The 21076-nt window shown below is 47.0% G+C and overlaps 2 protein-coding genes across 5 annotated transcripts in view; one reads left to right on the top strand and one right to left on the bottom strand.

The window, feature by feature from the left end:
* The window catches only part of FAM228B (family with sequence similarity 228 member B), a 278191-nt gene extending 277338 nt beyond the window's left edge, over positions 1–853 (bottom strand). For both annotated transcript variants that reach the window (XM_029596027.1, XM_029596026.1), the window contains exon 1: positions 704–853. Coding sequence is in view for 1 of the 2 variants with exons in the window: in XM_029596026.1 (XP_029451886.1) it covers positions 704–710 (7 nt within the window). In the remaining variant the exon portion in view is untranslated. The remainder of the gene's footprint in view (positions 1–703) is intronic.
* PFN4 (profilin family member 4) overlaps positions 1–21076 on the top strand; it is a 118689-nt gene that overhangs the window by 959 nt on the left and 96654 nt on the right. Inside the window, exons 1-2 of one of the 3 annotated variants that reach the window (XM_029596034.1) lie at positions 331–391; positions 13052–13081. The gene's annotated coding sequence lies outside the window, so the exon portion shown is untranslated. Of the gene's footprint in view, positions 1–330; positions 392–885; positions 1023–13051; positions 13082–21076 lie in introns of those variants that run through there. The other 2 variants (XM_029596031.1, XM_029596033.1) reach the window with 2 other exon arrangements.

Here is a 21076-nt window from a genome sequence, read left to right as displayed (position 1 = left end):
CCTCTGTGAGCCAAGGTGGAGGAATCTCCCTCTGTTCTCTGGTTGTGATAGCTGATGTAGATGGGCATTAATATTTGGGTTTGGATGAGCCAGGGAAGTGCAAAGCAGGCATGTATTTGTTGGTGCTTGTTGACATTCTTTTGTCTGGGTACTGTTATCCGTTTCAGCGTTCACTTTTTCTTTCCTGCCCCACTGGCTGTGGATTCTGTACTGGTGTGTAACAAAGGATCCAACAAACTTTATTCTGCACACGCAGTTTACAAAAGGCAGCAACAAGGCAGAGGGAGCCCACAATTCATTGCTTCGGTTCTCCACAGCAACCCTAAACAGTAGGCACTTTTGTTTCCCTATGCTGAGCCCCCCCGAAGTCCTGAGCTTGTGGTTTATTCAGGTAAATGTTAACAATGGAAAATAGTCTACAGAGGCAAGTATTTTCTTGTTCACTTAAATTTGTCTCAAGCACCGGAACGCAGCATAAAGCACCTTATTGCTGAAAGGCTACCCTGCTGTTACCTGCTATTGAAAGCTGCTACTTACAACACGAGTAATTGCTGAAAGACTGCCCTGCTACTTTTTGCTACTACTAACAGCACTTTCTTGCCGAGAGACTGCCCTATTACTTTCCACTAATGCTTATAGCACGAAGCACTTTATAGCTGAGAGAATGCCCTACTGCGTTCTAATATTGAAAGCGCCTGCCTACCTGGCATCCTTAGCTCGGTGTCTGCAGCATTCCTTGCAGCCCTTTCCTGATTGCTACTGGTGCGGAAGACTGGCCCGCCCCCACGAGTGACGTCAGCAGGCGTCGCCAGGGAGAATACATTAAAGGAGTGGCCGTTGGCGGGCCTGTCTTTTCGTGGAGTGCTCTGCGATATAAGTCCGGATGAAAGATTAGTTTAGGATGTTGGTTTGTATATGGTATTTCTTGGGGGGCTATGAGACTAGAAAGCATGTATATTGGAGAGTTACGGGAAGAGGACAGTATGGTGACTTACCTGCTCCCAAACTGGACCCTTACCGAGGTAAATGTTTGGTCTATCCAGGGCTGGTGCTAGCTTGTTTGTTGCCCTGTGTGAAAAATTACTGTGCCGTGTCTGGCCCGGGCCCATCAAATAAAGCCCAGCGCCGTCTTGCAATCTATATGTTTAAGAACATAAGAAAATGCCATACTGGGTCAGACCAAGGGTCCATCAAGCCCAGCATCCTGTTTCCAACAGTGGCCAATCCAGGCCATAAGAACCTGGCAAGTACCCAAAAATAAGTCTATTCCATGTAACCATTGCTAATGGCAGTGGCTATTCTCTAAGTGAACTTAATAGCAGGTAATGGACTTCTCCTCCAAGAACTTATCCAATCCTTTTTTAAACACAGCTATACTAACTGCACGAACCACATTCTCTGGCAACAAATTCCAGAGTTTAATTGTGCGTTGAGTAAAAAAGAACTTTCTCCGATTAGTTTTAAATGTGCCCCATGCTAACTTCATGGAGTGTCCCCTAGTCCTTCTACTATCCGAAAGAGTAAATAAAAACTGATATGCCCTCCCCCCAGAATCCACGGATAGGGAAAGGTATTAGGTACCCTAGGCAAACCTTGCAGACTTGCACACAGGCCACCCCCCCCAAAACACACCACACACACACACCCCCTTTACAGATACACACAAAATATGCATTTATAATACATTTTTCTTTAAAAAAAAAAAAAGCATTCAAAAGTACAGTTTGTTGAGGTAAAAATAACAACATGCATATTATATTTACATGCACTGCTGTGGTGCCTACCAGAAAATTATGCAAAAAAGACACTTGGAACTTCTATGGAATTAGTCTTTCTGTAATGTGTATTGGGTGTGAGCTTGGCCCTCAGAAAGCCAAGAGTAAACAGAATTACCATTACAATATAGTAAAACTCCCATAGCAAAACAACACTAACAACCTTAACTCTGAAAAGGCAACTCTGCACATATTACTCCAGGCCCTAGAACACAAATAAAACTCTTATTAGGAAACCAGGCTGCTATAGATTCCTACAGAGAAATTACATGCCAGCAAAATACCTCACCTCAGTCACATATGCAGAACATAGACAGAACCTCACCAAATACTGAATAAAGAGAGCAGAAAGTATAAACAGAAATGTGCTGAGAAGAACTGAACTGGAATCCACAACAAGCCAGCCTCTACATGCAGAGAAACAAAAACTAGAAACATTGCCATTCTTCATAAAAACATTAAATAATAAAATCAAGAAATATAAACCAATCATAATAAAATCATATTCATAAAATATATTTCAAATAGTTAATGAATAGCATTTACAAAATTTCCCAGACACCAAGAAAATATTTCAAAATATTTGATGAATAAAAAATCCAATAATTTAAAAAAATGTCCTATTCCCCCCCCCAAATTAAATATTTCAAAAGAGCAGAATTATCAAATTATGCCCAATAATTAAAACTAAAAAGGATTTAAAAAAATCTCCTGCTTTCCATATCTGAGATCTTCAGATTTCCAGTCACCCTGAATTTGTCATGGATTGGGGGAGGTAGTGATGCCCAAATTTTATCTTCTCTCTTGCGCACACGCACAATAACACATTTATTCTCTCACACACTCCCTCTCTAATATACATAGGCTCCCTCTCCTTCACAGATACATTATGTGCGCCTATATGTGACACATGGGCTCTTACAGGCACACAAACATACACACAGGCTCACACACAGGCACAAACACACAGGCTCTGACACACGTTCTCAGTCACACACATACACACATGGCCTCCTGATGTCTTTGGGTCCCAATGAGCCTCCTGATGTTTTCAGGCCGGCCTGTGGGCCTTCCTGTTTGGAGGTGGGGAGAGCAGAAGCTATGCACGCGCGCATGGCATGCAACCAGAAGACGGGCCTCTCTGATGGCCGACGGCGGCTTGCAGCCTCTCTTCTTCTTTGGCTGCCAGCGGTCCTGTGGTCTCTCCAGCTGCCGATGGTTCGCTGCCTCGTGCAAACACACAGTATGCACACCCAGTCGTGCCGGGCCTGGGTTTATCCACCTATGGTCAATAACAATTATTTAAGTACCTGTGCACATACTATACATGTTGCTTATGTTAATACTCAGCAAGAAAGAAAGATCTAGAAATTCCTGATGTATTTTTATAGTACAGGTTAGATTCATTTATAACTGAATCCTGGCACTGTGAACCTGATTCTCTTCTAAACAATGTATGTCTTCCAGATTGCACTTATAGAAGTTGCCCACAAAGACAAACAGGGTAGAGCTGTATTGTTATTATTGAAGAAGGTGCTAACTTATGTTCAGCTACCATATGAATGTATTAGTGAATGTGAAGGTATGTTGGTTAGATTGCAGGTAAGGGTATTTTGTCTTTTGTACGTGCCTCCAGGATTACTTGCTGATAGCATTAATTTATTAGATCAAATTATCATGTCTGAGGCTTTTAAAACTTAGAATTCTTTTTCTGTAATTGAAAACATTAAGATCCCCTGATCTCACAGTTTTCTTTTAAAGTTTGATATTGAATGAGAGAAAGTATATTCTAAACTTGTTTATACTTATAAAACTGTTAAGGGAGAGTTAGATTGTGAACTTTTTTTTACAATCATGGGAGCAAGTTAAAGATGATATTCAGGATTCACCAGCTGAGGCAGTGTGTTGTAATGATCAGCAGACCACAGCAGCCACACTGCGGCTGGCCCCAACTCACCGCCATGCTGCCTCTCCTTAGGCATTCGTGTGCTCATACATCATCTTTATTGGCCTCGCAGTGGGAACTTCTTCATGGCACTGAGGTGATTTTGCTTTAATTTCTAATTAAATTCTGTTGGTTATGATACTTACCGCTGCATCTACGGAGATTGCGCAGTTGAGCTTAAGCAAGAACCAAAGTGACATGGCTAAACATTGCTGTAAGTGCTAGGAAATAATAAGGTATTCTATGACTTGATAGAACAAGTTGTTTACAGCTTTTAGACTGACTACTGTAGCATGCGATGTATCACGCGTGCAAACTGTGCTTTAGGAGACATAGCATCGTTAAAAATGTTTTGTATCATTTCTGTTAGACAAGGTGAATATACTTAATGTACTCTTATACATCTATATAAATAAAAATGTTAAATAGTTTGTACGTCGTCGCTAATCTCGCCAACCACTTAACTGAATGCGTTCAAATTTGCACACAACATTCACTTCCCATACGGGAAGGTTCTTATACACTTACATTACATATAGGTCACACCTGTGACAGGTAATACAAGTTTAAAAATTGCTTACACAAAACAGCGACATCTGGTGGCCGTCAGCGCAAGCGCAACCTCTTACACCTTTCACACACACTCACACACCACCCCCCACCCCCACACAGGGCTATTGTCTTTCATTCACACTCCCTCATAACACACAGAAATCCACACTCATCACACCACACCCCCCCACCCACACGCCTGCCAATGTCACTTACTTCACCCACCCTCCTAAAACACACCAAAACATGGATTCCTGGCTGCTACATTGGGAAGCCACGCATTTCACACACCCTCTGAATTTAAATTAAAGTACCCTCTTCCACCCACCCACGCACTGCACTCCGATCACACACTACACCTGAAACAAGTCCGTGCTGCTCCGCCGGCACCACAGGAACGGTCCGGGACACATCGCATTCAGTAGGGCCGTCAGATGCCAGCAACCAAAATGGCGCCGGCGGACCTTGCCCTTACTGTGCTATATGGAGACAACAATGACGTCGGTACACTATGTGACATAGTAAGGCAAGAGCCCGTCGGCGCCATATCCTCAGCGGACATTTGCCCTTACTAGGTCAGGAATCCTGATGCATCCCTTTCGCCAGGTTGGGGGGGGGGGGGGGGGCCAGGAAGGTGTGCTTGCATATTTAAACTATTCTTTGCTGGTGCTGTTCATTTGGGATACAAAAAAATACAAAAAACACACAAACTGTAACCTTTACTGCTCTGTTCTGTTTTTTCAACTTAACCAGGCTCAGCCACAGCAACGCGTGAACCGATTGCTTTCAAATTTGGACACAAGCTTCACCTCACATACGGCAAGGTTCTTCTACATTTACATTACATATATGTCACACCTGGGGCTGGTAAAAAAGTTTTAAAATTTGGTTCCACAAAACAGCGACATCTGCTGGACGTAAGCGCAAGGTCTTACACCTTACACCTTGCACAAACGCTCACACCCCACACACACGTGACCAATGTTTGGGATTCACACACCCTCCAACCAGACACAAATCCACCCTCCTCACACACCCCCACACACATGCCAATTGTACTTACTTCACACACCCTCCCAAAACACACAAAAACCCACAAAATTCCAGCATGCTACACCAGGAGGCCACTCACATGCCACATGTTTGCTATTCCCACACCCTATGAACTCACACAAAAACACACTCCTCACACCCCCCACACCCATGACTTTTCTACTTACTGCCCTCAACCTCCGAATGCACGGAAAACTGCAGAATAGTTCAGGCTGCTCCAGCGGGGGGGGGGGGGGGCAACAGCGCTCCGTGACACATTGCATACACTACTGCCGTCGGCTGCCAGCAATCAAAATGGCGCCGACAGCTCTGTCCCTTATTAGGACACTCGGGAACGCCAATGGCGGCAGTAGCCAATGTGACATAGTAAGGGCGAGGGCCCGTCGACGCCATTTTCTGAACTGGCAACCGGCGCACCTTCGCCCTTACTATCTGAGCGAGACGACCGCTCCCATTGCTCCACCCCACTGACAGAGTAAGTTCTAACAGCCGTCGGAGACAGTTTCAGTGCTGGCTGCCGAGGGCCCGGCGCTAATATTTCCATGCCGGAACGAACACCCGCTCCACTGACTACCATTTTTGACAGGTATCGGCGGGCCTGCAAGGGGGGGCGTGGGGATGTTCTTGCGTCCATGTTCGGGGGGGGGGGGGGGCAGGGGGCGGTTATCCCCATTCTCTTTTCTTTCTTTTCCACTTAACCTGGCTCTGCCACTGCAACGCGTGGCCGGGTACAGCTAGTACTATATAAGATGTCATTTCTACTGTGACACAGGACTTTTGTTTCTCATTTTTGGGCTGCCAGCCTGGTCTATTTAGCATGCTATGTGATCAAATAAAAGGAAGGGTAAGTTGCCAAACTACCTTATTAGTTTATTTTCTAACACTTTTTTATTATTTCCTGGCAGTATAATTCAAAGCTGAGTGTTAAGGGACCTTGTCTAAACTTTCCTCCAGGGCCAAGCAAGAAAGTTTTCAACAACACCTTCTGATGAAGTCAGACCTGTCAGGCTATTTAAACCTGAGCAGAACAGGAAGAGGTCCTCCTGCTTCCCACTGGTGTTTGTTACTAGTTCCTGCTTTGCTCCTGGCCTTGTTCCAGTCCCTGCCTTCCTTTGCTCTCCTCAGACTAATCTCTCATTGCCTCGACATTTGCCTGGACTCTACCTGTTTGCCACCTGCCTTGATTCATGCCTGGATACCGATTCTATCTGATTGCTACCTTCCCTGACCCTTGGACCACTCACCTACCTGTGTACATTCTCCATAACCTGCTGGCCTCTGACCCGCAGGGAAAAAGGCTGGTATAAGTGAAGTCTCTCTCTCAGTCCCAGCTAGTAGCATGCCTGCCTGCTATTGGCGTGGATGGACTCAGCCATGCCTCACAAGCTGGGTAGTATCAACTCCACCATAGCCCAAGTACTCACACTCTATGACACCTCTCTAGTGAAGCTGCTTCTGATAAAGTTGTAAAAAGGAAGCCTCAGGGTCATTACGCTCCTTGGTTTACCACAGATTTAGTATTATCCCAGGACAAGCAGGATGCTAGTCCTCACATATGGGTGACGTCACCGACAGAGCCCGAACACAGGAAAAACTTCTGTCAAAGTTTCTATAAACTTTTGACTGGCAGCCTGGGGCTACTGAGCATGCCCAGCGTGCCAAGATATTCCCTGTCACAGAGGTCTCACTCCAGTCTTCGCTTTTCCGCGTGCCCATTAGCACCGCGATCGTCAGAGCCCTGTTAGTCTCCTTACAAATTTGACTAAAAAAGTTACTTAAAACTCAAAGTTTTTTTCCCACATCGGGTCTCATTCCTGTTTGACACCGGACGGTGACAAATTTATAGGTTCTCATTACTTTTGGAAAATTTTTTCACAGACTTCTCATCGACGGCTGTCGATTCCAAAATGGCCTCTGGGTTCAAGAAATGTTCTTGTAACCGGACCATGTCCATCACAGATCCACATTCCCAATGTGTGATCTGCCTACGAGAGAAGCATGAAATATCTTCATGCTCTCAGTGCCAACAAATGACCCCAAAGGGTCGAAAACTCAGACGGGAGAAGATGGCTCAAGTTTTTCAACTTCAACTGTTACCATCGCCATCGACCAAGTCTTCACCCACAGGGGTAACTAAAAAACTCCTACTTAAGAAGAAGTATGTCGAGGGTTCTGGAGATGCGGCTTCACCGACACCGTCCTCGGCTTCAATCAGGTCAGTGTCAGAATCTAAACAAAAACATTAGCATAGGCACCGTCGACCATTGTCGATTCCGCCATCGATGGAACCAGTAGCAAAACGGCCTAAAGTCGTCGAAATTCCCTCGACTGTTGCTAAACCCCTGGCTGATATAATCAACTGCTTCCTTTCACATGGACATGTTCCAGATTCCTTCAAACATGCATTAGTCAAACCCCTCCTCAAAAAACCCACCCTCGATCCTGTCAACCCAGCTAACTACTGTCCCATCTCCAACTTGCCACTCATAGCTAAAATCATGGAAAAGGTTGTTAATACCCAGCTCTCCAACTTCCTGGAAGACCATAATATACTACACCCCGCTCAATTCGGCTTCCGCAAAGCCCGCAATACAAAAAGCCTCCTTCTTTCACTCACCGACACCATACTCAAGGGCATGGACCATGGACAATCCTATATCCTTGCCCTACTTGACATTTCGGCGGCTTTCGACACCACCAACCATAATATCCTCATTACCCGTTTAACTGATATTGGTATCTCAGGCATAGCCCTCCAATGGTTTACCTCCTACCTCAACAACAGAGATTACTCCGTAAGAACTGCCAATTCCGAATCCTCCCGCATTCCCCTCACCCAGGGCGTCCCTCAGGGCTCCTCCCTCTCCTCCACCCTCTTCAATATTTACCTCCTGCCACTTTGCCTCCTCCTATCTGACCTTGGACTAAAGTTCTTCCTATATGCCGACGACATACAAATCCTCATACCCGTTCAAGAATCCCTCCCCAAAACAATCCACTTTTGGGAATCATGTCTCACCTCCATCAACACTCTCCTCTCCAACCTCCACCTCGTCTTAATTGCCTCCAAAACGGAACTCCTCACCATTTCTAATCTCACAGAGCGTACGCCTCCCTCCTCAAGCAATCCTATATCACGCTCAGACGCCCTCCCTCACACTGTAAGAGACCTCGGTGTCACCCTAGACCAACAACTCAATTTCAAACAGCACATCAACAATACCATAAAGGGAGGTTTCTACAAACTCCATATACTTAATTATGATGATACACAAGGCCCTACATAACATCTCTCCTCTCAGTCTAACTTTTCAACTTCAGCTATACATCTCCAACAGACCGACTAGAAGTGCGTACAGAAACATGCTACTCACCCAGCCGGCGAAAACTTCCCTGAGGAAACGTGCATTATCCACAGCGGGTCCCACACTCTGGAATTCGCTCCCCCTGGACCTTCGACTTGAACCCTGCCATATTACATTCAAAAAGAAGCTAAAGACCTGGCTTTTTGCACAAGCATTCCCAGAGATCTAAGAGCCAGAAGAATACAATACCTGTATAGACTTTGAACCTCCATCCTCCCCTGTACAAAGGTTTTTTTGAATAGTTTGTTATCACAATTTACCAAACATGTTTTGTTCTCTGTAACCTACTTCTAAGTTTCTTTATGCCTCATTATGTTATCTGTTTCAATGTAAACCGCCCATCGAGGCGACTGTTTTATTTCCTTGTAAACCAGTGTGATATGTATTTTATACAGGAACACCGGTATATAAAAACTAAAAATAAATAAATAAATAAATACTCATGACTTCCATACAGTCCTACAGACAACTTTATTATCAAAATTGGACTATTGTAATTCATTACTACTGGGCCTTCCCTACTCAACGATCAAACCCCTACAAATCCTGCAGAATGCCATGGCTAGAGTTATCACAAATACCCATAAAGCTGACCACATCACCCCCATCCTAAAGGATCTTCATTGGCTACCCATTTCTGCCTGTTATAAGATACAAAACCCTCACCATCCTCCATAATGCTTTATACAATCACAATCACTCCTGGCTTGATGACGCACCACGCTTCCGCTCTTCCAATCGGCCCTCCAGATCCAGCCTTGCAGGGACCCTCTTCACCCCCACACTCAAAACTGCACACCATACCTTTACTAGAGAAAGAGCCCTCTCCATCGCCGGCCCATCCCTTTGGAACACCCTGCCCCACGAACTCCGCTTAGAGCCATGCTCACGCAAATTTAAAAAAGGCATTAAAACCTGGCTCTTTAAAAAGGCCTACCCAGAACCGGACCAAATTTAGCATGTGCTCCAGCCCTTGGATACGACATCTATAAAGTATTCGTCACTATAATGTCCTCATACCATTTACAGGACTATCCCAACCCACCCCAGTTTGTTTCAATTTTCTGATATTTTATTTTTCATCTGCCTCCCCCAGCACCCTTTATGTACGTCCAATTATTATGTGTACCCAATCTTGTCTAAGATGTTAATTTTTTTCTAGATCCAAGTTCACCCGACTCCGTCATTCACCTGCTGTCATCTTTATTTCATCTCTCCATTCCCTCCTTTCATGTATAGCCCTTAACTATGTATAGCCATTAACCATTCATATATAGCAATTTCCCTCCATTCATGTATTGCCAATAACCTCTCACTATTTGTATCTGTCTTGCTCAATCATGTAAATATTATTTTTATTGTATACCCTGTACATAATATTGTTTTTACCTGGGCCGTTTATATGGTCCACCCTTCTACACCTCTCGCCCCCGGTTGCTGCTTTCCTATCAGTTTCTTTCTTCCCTGCCTTTCTTCCTGCTGCTGCTATCGCCTATGCTTCTCTCTTGCTCCACCTCACCCGCCCTGTTTTTTGTATTTTCTACCTTTAACAGTTATATTGTAAACCGCCATGATGTACCCACGAATGGTGGTATAAAAAAGTTAATAAATAATAAATAAATGAATGGCTGTTTAATAGTGTTTTCTAGACAGGGACAGTGACATCTAGTGGCCAACCCAAGGGGGGTTGCCACAATAGGTTCCGTATAGTTTCCATAACACTAGCAGTGTCAGCAACTATTTAGAGGTCATTAAAACAGACAATATAATTAAAACAATCCCTTTTCCATTGTGATTCCTATTTCATTGCTGGGGAGCAATAACTTTTGGAGGTTATGAAAGACCCTTGCTTAGTCACTCCCACTTCTACCTTTTGTGTGTAACCTCTTTTTGGAGGATTGTTCCTTCTAAGGGCACATAACTAATTTATTTCTTCAGGGGCTGCTCTGGCTAACCATTCCCATCCCACACTGACTCTTAATCCTTGGTGGGAAGCTCTCGCTTATGGCCCAGACAATGAGAAAAGGTTGCCCTTGTGTGTGTGTAATTTGGTGCTTCTCATGAGGTGAGCGGCTGTAATAAGGACCAGGTCTAGTTGTTAAAATAAAGTTTACTGATTAATACTCATAAATTAAAGTCCATTATTCAGAAATGTGAATTTACATTTGACTGATGATACAGGTATAATTCTAGTCTGTCCTAGTCCTTTGATGGTAGAGCTCCAGCTCTCCTGCTCTTTTTCTTTCTTGTTTAAAAATTCTTTCATCCTTATACTCTGATCTTTCTGAGGAACTTCTCTTGGGGAAAAGTTAGCGGGATCAGGCAAGTTCTCTGCTCTGAAATCCCAGGGGGGAAGGGGAGATCCACACCCCACTCTTCCTAAATCCAAAAAATATCTTAAAGTTTAAATTGGATATCTCTTCTGCCTTCACTGTCTCTTGCAGCAGGATCCATCACTGGTGCTTGCCCACCTAGGGTTTAGCGTAGGCTTACAGGTCTTTGGTCCCCTGGTGAGAGCCCTTTTGCCCCTAAAAGGTATCAGGCTTAAAACTCTATCTCTCTGTAAATTATAAGAAGGATCCTCAGACAGGGAGTGCACTGGGAGGTATTAATTCTGAACTAAATTCCTTTGGGTGAAGCTGGGAGGCCCCACCAGACTGTGTAAAAAATAACATCTTGACTGCTTCCTCAAACTGAACCCAACGGTGTATTAACATGGCTGGGCTAAGCAGTCCTTAGGCATCCAATCCAGACTCTCCAGCTGACTGAGGAGTATGGATGGTTCCTTACAAAGGGGACAATGACATCTGATGGCCAGAGTGGGAGGGTCTGCCACGTGTGTATGGCAGGAAAACAGGAAACTGCAGACGCAGCACAGTTTTTAAGTCAAGAGCGTAAACTTTGTTTTTTAAAGCCCCCTCACCCCCAGATCCTGCCATGTTCTAATGGACCTCACCATCCCCTAACTCCATCCCCTCAGCCCTGGTTTCTACACCCCCCAACACTTCCTTCCGTGCCCTCAGCAGAATAAAGTTTGGGACTAAAAATCCAAGTATGCTTGGCACTTAGAACAGAACATCCCCATTTGGGCTCTAAACGTCCCTGCTGGACTGGAGGTAGTCAGGTGGAGGTTACACTCTTGCCCGCTTAACCCTGGGACATGTTTCTGCTTTGAGGTCACTGGTCGCTGTCCTAGGTCACTGCCAGTCTATCTGCTGCACTGCCACTGTTTCTAATGGCGATTCCACATACCTCAAACTTAACAGGGCTGCTGTGAACTGTTCTCCTCTGCGAGCTACAATAGTTCCTCCTGTTGGATAGCGCTCAATGATGTGATGTTACTTGCACACTAACATGAAACCTGTCTTCAGAAACATAGCAAACTAAACTAAGTGGCCTTAAGAAAGAATGGTGAAACTTAGCCATGCATCCTTCCACCCTTCCTAGGCAAACAGGCCCTTGGCATCCTGTTGCTTCAGCAACGCTTTTTTGTGGGTGGTGCATTTGCAGTAATGGGTGACAGTAGCTCTGCTGTCCAATCCAACACAGAGAATGCATGAGGGGTCAGGCATTGGATTTCTGAGACAGCCAATGGCAGATGGCCAGGAAAAGGACATGCCCGCTAAGTGTGCTTCATACTGTAATCGATTAGGGATCAGGGGTCTAGCACTACAAACCCTAATGGGTGCAATACTGGTAAGGCAGTGCCTTGTTGGGTCAGTTTTCATTTCTGATATTTTGGAAGTTAAAATCATCATTTTCCCTTTTCCCAATGAAAATATTATTTATGATGATCATTGACGGCACATTTTGGAAGTTAGTGGCCTGCATTTTCTTATTTTTTGATGGCCCTGACCATACATTTTGGCAATTAAAAATGTGTTCAGGAAGAATGTAGCAGCAGCCCTGTATGAGCTGAGATGGAGGAATGTCCCCTGTTCTCTGTATGAAACCTCCTCCCACTATGGTGTCCTTGACCGAGTATAATGAAATTTTGGAGATCCTTGATGTTGCCCAAAAGGAGTCACCGCAGGGTAACTGCCAGAAACCCTCTCTCCTATCAGGTCTGTTATAATAGGGTCCAAGACCCACCTGATCAATTTTCCCGGTGGTAGAGAGGAAAAGTAGGGATATAGGGAAAGGAAACTAGAAAATGTCAAATGGTTTTGTTGAAATTTTTTGCAAATCAAAAATGTACTGGCAACAAGTAACAATTATCAAAACTTGTAAATAAGCCAAATTTAATTCTTATCTTTTCTATTGCAGAACCAGTTCTGAAAATGCTTCTATTGAAAGAATATCAGAAAAGTGTAACTTTTAAATACTACTACATTTTGTGTGTATTTTTGTCACTTTTGCAGGATGATGTCACTAAATGAAGTCGTCTTCAGGTAAGTATGGATTCTAGCCACCCTTATGGTTTCTTCTCCTTTTCTTACTTTGCTCTTCCTTGTTTTACAATTAAGATATAATATAATATGGGTAGCCAGGACATACACTTCTCCCAGCATCCACCCTTTTACAAAGATCAACACAATGAACACTCGGATACCAGAGTGGAATCAAATAGGCCGCAGCTTTATTATAATATACAACCAGGTGCCTGAGCCCAACAGTAGCAAGAAATAATGAACCCACCACGAACATCCACCACCAACCAGCAAGATGAACACTACCAGGCCACCCAGCCTGCAGGTTGCAGCATTACACCATCACCGCTCTGACAAACCCCGCCACTGCCCAGCAAGGAGCCATTCATGTAGACCTCCGCCACAGCCCAGCAAGGAGCCATACGCAGGACAACTGCACCCAGTTTCCCCACCCAGAAATCCAGACATAACCACCATCAAGTCAGCAAACCACTTAGCATAACGCTGAACCCCAAAATGGCTCGGGCAAGATGCACCCCCCCTTTTTTCTGCAACAATAGAGAAAACACCCCTTACAATAAAATTAGATTATAAGTGCGTGCGGGTGGGATGCAGCAATGGCAATAAATGGCACTGCTGCGCACACCCCATAAACACCCAAACACCTCCCCTTACCCTACAGGCCCAGTGTTCAAGTGTTCCCCAACCCCACCATGGTTTGAATTCAAACCATGCAATGACTCCTACTCTTGACAGACTGGAAATTCCAGTCATAATCAACCTCCCTCCAAACACCCCCCCCCCCTGTGTGAACATCCGCCACCAACTAGCAAGATGAACATCACCAGGCCACCCGGCCTGCAGGTTCAAGCATTGCACTGTCAATGCTCCCATGACCCCCACCACTGCCTAGCAAGAAGCCGTGCATTTAGACCCCCGCCACAGCCCAGCCGTACGTGGGACAACTTCACCCAGTTGTTCCCCCCAGAAATCCAAACATGACCACTGTCAAGTCAGCAAACCACTCAGCATAATGCTGAACCCCAAACTGGCTTGGGAAACAGGCACAACTAACTTGTGACCCCCCCCCCCCCCCCCAAAGATGCAGCCAAGATTCCTAAATCAGCAAATCCTCCAAGGCCTCCTGAAATGTATTCAAATCCAGACCGATAAAGGATAAATGGACCCCTTCATCTTGGAACAGACCCCAATCCAAATCTCATGACTACTAATGTCTGATATGCCGTCCCCCCAATAAACCCAGCCAAGAACCAATGGCCTTTGCCCAGCTGTGACGCCAAATCACCTTATCCATCTCAGAAGACCTTGCAATCATGTCTGACCAGCAAATTACAGCAGCAGGTAAATAGTAAAGAAATAAACATTCAATCCTTTCTAACTATGCTGATGAATTTGCACCCAGACATCCTACCCCAATCATTACCCCCTAAATGGATAATCAAGACATGAGGCTGACCGAACCGCTCTAGGCCATGCGGCAAACATGGAATCAATTCATCCCAAAACATCCTCCTATGCCTCAAACAATGAATGGTCACACCAAGCTGAGTCAAGTCCACATGCATGCCTATACGCCCACACAATTTATTTATTTATTTATTTAAAATCTTTTCTATACCGTCGTTAAGCTAGATGCCGTCACAACTGTGTACAATAAGGCACATAACATCATGTTGCTTAAATGTCTTAAATTATATCAACTAAACAGGTGCCATCAAAATGCTGTAACATAGTTTCATAATAAATATGAATTGGTGGGTGAGATAAATTATGTCTAATTCTATCTATATCAGTTATAAGATAAACTAATACTTAAATCTAGTCCTTTGTTGAAATAAAAATAAAAAATAAAAATAAAATACACACAATTTGAGTAAGATGTGTGTGTGGGAGTTCTACTGGCCGCATCCTATATTTCCCTGGATTCTACTCTCCATTCTCTTTGTGGTATGCCTGCTTAATTAACCATATTTTTAGACTTTTTCTGAAAGTTTTGATGTCTCTTTGTAATCTGATTTCTAAATGTATGAAGGTCCAACAATCTGCCCACAGGATGCAGAACCTGTAAAGAGAAGACAATTAGTAAACTGTGAACACTTCATAAGGGCCCTGGATGGACTAACACACACAGTCAGCACTGCACACACTTTCTCTCACCGCTCTTTCACACATATTTACAAATTGACAGACGCACACTTTGGGAATTAACAGGCCACAGCTTTATTAACAAACCTGTCGCCCAAGCCCTTTACAGTATACACCAGTGGTTATCCGCCACCCGCCAGCAAGATAACCATCTGCAGGCCATCTGGCCAAATCCTGTTTAGGTAGCACCCTGCCACCTAAACCAGCTCCTGCCACCGGCCAGCAAGAAGCCAAGCCAAGCCGAACCAAGTCGCCCAACGGGTGATGCTCGCCATCACGTCCCATAACTTGAGTAACATGATATGAGTAATGGGAAGCTGCCTGTCTGAGCCCTGCACAGCACCCCTTGACCACCCAAGCAACAAATGCCAGACTAAGAAATGACCCATAGGAAAGCCCCAACCATGAACCCGCATGAAAAAGGAAAACCCTAATAACTGCCTAGACATTGTTGCTTTTGAAACCCCCTCCACCTTCAATGTCTAAATAAATTGCAACAAGAAAACAGGGACAGGACCCCATCGCCAACCAGGGATGCAAGGAAAGACACCACCTTGTCGGCTCCACTCACATAACCCATCCAAGTTGAAGGGGCTAATGATGCTTGCAGTGTTCTGGTCATGGACCCCTGGACCAAGGGGGAGTTGACACTACTTGTGGGGAGGAGCCCCATAGGCCCCCACCATCAGCAGGCGAGGCCAGAGAGGAACAGAGACCCCGCTGGAGCTTCACCACTACCAGCCTATATTCCTCTCAGGTTGAACCCTTGGGTGCCGGGGCCAGCTGGACTTACATATGGGCTCTGGAATCCCAGTGGAGTGGTGTCGCTGGCTGGAGTTAGGTGCTGGGTTCGGGTACCGATGAGGGTCAGAGCAGTCGGCAGTTCTCAGGGTCGGTGTCCAGGCAAGCATTGAGGTTGGCAGCGAATCTCGTGATCGGTATCCAGGCAAGAGTTGCGACAGGCTGCAAATCTCGTTGTCTGTTATCCAGGCAATTATTGAGGCAGGCGGCGAATCTCGTGATCGGTTACCAGGCAAGGGTTGAGGCAGGCGGCGAATCTCATGGTCGGTTCTCCAGGCGAAGGTCAAGGCCAAAAGACAGTCTGAGATGAAGGATGGGTCAGGAACTTAGGAGCAAGGAGCTAAGTAGCCAAGGCAAGGTCTGCAGGCCAGACCTTGCCTTAAATAGGATGGGCCGCTGACATCAGGAGGGAGGGGCTGTGGCATTTTCCCACTGTGGTCCCTTTAAATTTCAGAAGGAGGTGTCCGGGGGAAATGAGGAGCCTGTGGCAGTGTTCGGCTGCGCGCCGGCAAGGAAGCAGTGCCGGAGGAACCGGCTGCGTCAGCCTGGCAGGGAGCCAGTGAGGAGGAGCTGCGTTGGCAGTGGCTCCCCGCCATCACCAACGCCCCGGGGCCCGCTTGAGCCACGCCGCAGCAAGGGTAAGTACAAGAAGCCGGTCATGGCCCTCCGTGACTGGCGAACTTAACATTACCCCCTTCTTTAAGCCCCCCTCCTGAGGGTCTAGATTTTCTGGGGTGATCCGCATGGAACTGCCTAATTAGGCCCTTGTCTAAGATGTTGGAGGACGGTTCCCTGGAATTCTTTTCTGGGCCGAATCCTTCCCAGGTTAGCAAGTACTCCCATCTCCAACCTCGTCTCCTAATATCAAGAATCTCATGAACTTGGTATGTGGTCTCGTCCTCGGCGGCAAGTTGTGGTGGCTCTGGGATTCTCTGGGAGGGCCAGGAGAGTAAAAGAGGTTTTAGGAGTGAGACGTGGAAAGAATTGTCTGTCTTCAGAGATTAGTTGGGCGGAGCTGCTAAGTTACGGGCCCTAGTTGCCGGAGTACAGGGAAGGGGCCGATGTAGTGAGGAACCAGGCGTATGGATGGGATCCTCAGGCGAATGTGGCGGGAGCTGAGCCACATTTTTTCACCCTGCTGGAATTAAGGTGCTGATCTTTGATGGCAGTCAGCAAATTTCTTAGCCGTCAGGGCAGTCTCCTGGATCATCCGTTGAGGGTATATCCACAGTAATTTCAACTTCTTGACCGTCATCTGAGTGGCAGGAGACAGGACAGACAAGGTGAGTGGTAAGGGCGGAAGCGGTTGCTTACCATAGATGATTTGAAAGGGTGAAGCTCCAGTAGCAGTACAGGGATGCAAGTTATGTGAAAACTCAGCCCAGGGGAGTAGGTTAGCCCAATCGTCCTGACAAGCATTGACATACGTTCTTAGGAATTGTTTCAGGGCACGATTAGTCCGCTTTGCTTGCCCGTTTGCTTAGGGGTGATAAACGGTCATGAAATCCAGAGAAATATGGAATTTTTTGCAGAGGTTCTGCCAGTACCTTGCGGTAAACTGAGGGCCTCAATCTGAGATGATATATTGTGGTAGCCCATGTAGACGGAAAACGTGTTGAATGAATAACTGCGCCAGTTGGGAAGCCAAAGGAAGACCTGGCAGTGCCGTGAAATGTGACATCTTTGAAAAGCGGTCGACCACCACCCAAATTACTTTGTTGCCCTCCAAAGTGGGTACAACCACAATGAAATCCGTGGATATGTGCATCCAAGGTTCTTCAGGGCCTGGTAATGGATGCAACAGGCCCCATGGTTTTCCCACTGGAGTCTTCTGCTGGGTGCAGATGGGGCAAGAGTCCACAAATGCCCAGATGTCCATGTGCATCTCTGGCCACCAGTAGAACCTTTGGAGTAGGGCCTGCATCCGGGCCTGTCCAGGGTGGCCGGCGATATGGGAATCATGAGCCCAGCTTAAGACCTTGTTGCAGAGTCTTCTGGGAATGACTGTCTTTCCTGGCGGCACGGTCTGGATGGTGGTGAGGATGACTCGGGTTGGATCTATGATATGTTGTGAAGGCTCAACGTGGTCTTCTGGAGAGAACGAGCGGGAGAGCGCGTCCGCTCGGAGATTCTTGGCCACAGATCAGTAACGGAGCTCAAAATCAAATTGCTTGAAGAAAAGGGCCCAACGAGCTTGGCGGGGGTTGAGGCACTGCACTTGCTGGAGGTGTTCGAGGTTTTTATGGTCCGTGTAATACGATGTTGCGCCCCCTCAAACCACTGGCGCCACTCTTCAAATGAGAGTTTTATGGCCAAGAGTTCTTTGTCACCTATGGCTTGGTTCCGCTCAGCCAGGGAAAACTTCCTAGAAAAGGAGGAGCATGGATGCAGGGTTCCTGACGAGTCATGTTGGCTGAGCACCACCTCTACTGCTTTGGAGGAGGCATCCACTTCCACCATAAACGGGAGCCTCGGATTTGAGTGCCAGAATCATGACTTCTGTAGAAAGGCCTTTTTGAGGGCTCAAAAGGCTTCTACCACTCCGGCGGGCTAGTTCTTGACGTTGGCCCCCTTCCAGATAAAACTGCGGTAATAATTCACAAAGCCAAAGAACCTTTGAAGAGCCCATAAGGCACTGAGTTGTGGCCAATCCTGGATGCACTTAAGTTTTCCTAGGTCCATCTGGAATCCGTGGTTGAAGACTATGTAGCCGAGAAATGGAAGGGACTCTTTTTCAAATACGCACTTTTCCAACTTCCGCGTACAGGCGATTTTCCCTTAGGTGTTGTAGGACTTTGGCAATATCCTGGCGATGAGCATGCAGGTCCTTGGAATATACCAAGATGTCGAGATACACGACCACACAATCGGAGATTTTGGAAGACGGCAGAAGCATTGCTAAGTCCGAAAGGCATGACCAGGTACTCAAATTGGCCGTCCCAGGTGTTAAACGCCGTCTTCCATTCGTCGCTCTCCCATATCCAAACCAGATTAAATGCCCCCCAGAGATCCATCTTAGAGAAGACCCTCGCCCCCCCCGAAGGCGGTCAAACAGTTCGGCTATGAGGGGGAATGGGTACCGATCTTTCACGGTGATGGCATTCAGGCAGACAAAGAAGAAGCCAGCCACTGCCAGAGAGGTAGATCATCAGATGAAACCCTTTTGCAGATTCTCCCGGATGGAGAATCTGCAGACACTCCCAGTGGAGTGGTGACGCTGGCTGGAGCCAGGTACGAGGGCGGGTACCGATGAGGGTGGGAGCAGTTGGCAGTTCTCAGGGTCTGTTTCCAGGCAAGGGTTGAGGCTGGTGGCAAATCTTGTGATCGGTGTCCAGGGAAGGTTCATGATAGGCGGCGAATCTCGTGGTCGGTTATCCAGGCGAAGGTCAAGGCCAAAAGACAGTCCGAGGTGCAGGATGGGTCAGGAGCTCAGGAACATACATCTGGGAAACTCAGGAGCAAGGAGCCAAGTAGTCAAGGCAAGGTCTGCAGGCCAGACCTTGCCTTAAATAGGATGGGCCGCTGACAGGAGGGAAGGGACACGGCATTTTCCCGCGCAGTCCCTTTAAATTTCAGAAGGAGGCGCCCATGCATGCCTATGGCTCCCGGGGGGAATGACGAACTTTCGGTGGTGTTTGGCCACACGCTGGCAAGGAAGCAGTGCCGGAGGAACTGGCTGCGTCAGTCTGGCGGGGAGCCAGTGAGGAGGAGCTGCATCAGCAGCTGCTCTCCGCCATCACCAGCATCCCAGGGCCCTCTTGAGCCACGCTGCGGCAAGGGTAAGTACACATAGCCAGACGCGGCCCTCCGTGACCCGCGAACATAACACGCAGCAGCTTCCACTCTTCCAAGAACCAAATTTCATAGGAAAGGAGGTACTGCAGCACCACACATATCCGCCTCTGGATCATGCTTCCGAAACAGCACCCACTTGCAACGAGAAAGAGAATCAGCTTCAGCATTAGACACACCCAGAACATGACGAGCCCAAATGGTCACATTTAGCATCATGCAACAGAGCACAAACTCATGCAACAAATCAGAAACCGTGCTTGGTTCAACCTCTCCAGGAGCTCGGATCAATGGACAAGATGCATTGGCCGCAATCGACGCTGGATCATTACGCCACCCTTCCTGACTTAAGGGACCTGGACCATCCATCGACTCCTGCAAATTATGAGCCTGTGAAGGAACAAAAGCAGCCGAAGCAGCAGGCCCGACAAGCCACACCATCCCAGGACCCGAGTCAGCCACCCTAGATGACTCAGGCAAAGGACCCCAACCCGAATAATGTCCGGAAATAGGACACCACCCCTCCTGACCTGGGTTGCCGAATGGAACTCTGCCAAAATTAGAGCCAGATGGCCAGTAACCAGGGGGACTACCCCAGCTACTGCCATTCGGTGAAGAAAACCCCTTGAAAACACGGTCCCAACCAAAGCACTGCGGAACCCTCCCCCACAGCAGGAAAATATTGTCCCAAATTCTCCCATAGCCCCTTACAATTATTGGCCTGACCCCCAACCCCCAATCCGGAGTGAACTCAGCATTAGACAAATCCCCAGAATGCCCTTCTCCCATCATGCCCTTGGCGAAACCCTCTATGCACTGGGACCACTCCACCCTTCCAGGCTCCACCAATCCAGAGTCAGGTGCTTGGCCCAAAAGATAATCCAAGGCCTGCCCCTCAGAAGGGGTGGGGAATGTTCGACCCCAGACGTCAGCAGCAGGAGCAGAGGCAGCAGCACTAACAGGCCCCACATCGACCAATCCCACAGCTCACGAAGGAGGCACAGGCAAGGGCCGCACAGCGTTACAAGTCAAAGCCCTCCCCCTGTGAGGCTGCAGGAGCGCCGCAACTACGCACACGAGCTCGCGACGTGTGCATAGTTGTGGCCTAATACACCCCAGGAACCTGCGCCTTCCTCACGTGGCGGTGCGGGACGGACCGCCTCTCCCTCACCGCCGACAGGCAAGGACCACGCGCCGTTGGGCACACTCACCAAGTGAAAGCCCGGACCAGCCACAGGTCCCGTCGGGCTGCTCACA

This window comes from Rhinatrema bivittatum, chromosome 3 (genome assembly GCF_901001135.1).
Source record: "Rhinatrema bivittatum chromosome 3, aRhiBiv1.1, whole genome shotgun sequence".
NCBI lineage: Eukaryota > Metazoa > Chordata > Amphibia > Gymnophiona > Rhinatrematidae > Rhinatrema > Rhinatrema bivittatum.
The sequence above is the reverse complement of the archived record's forward strand: the minus strand, read 5'-3'. Positions and strand labels throughout refer to the sequence as shown.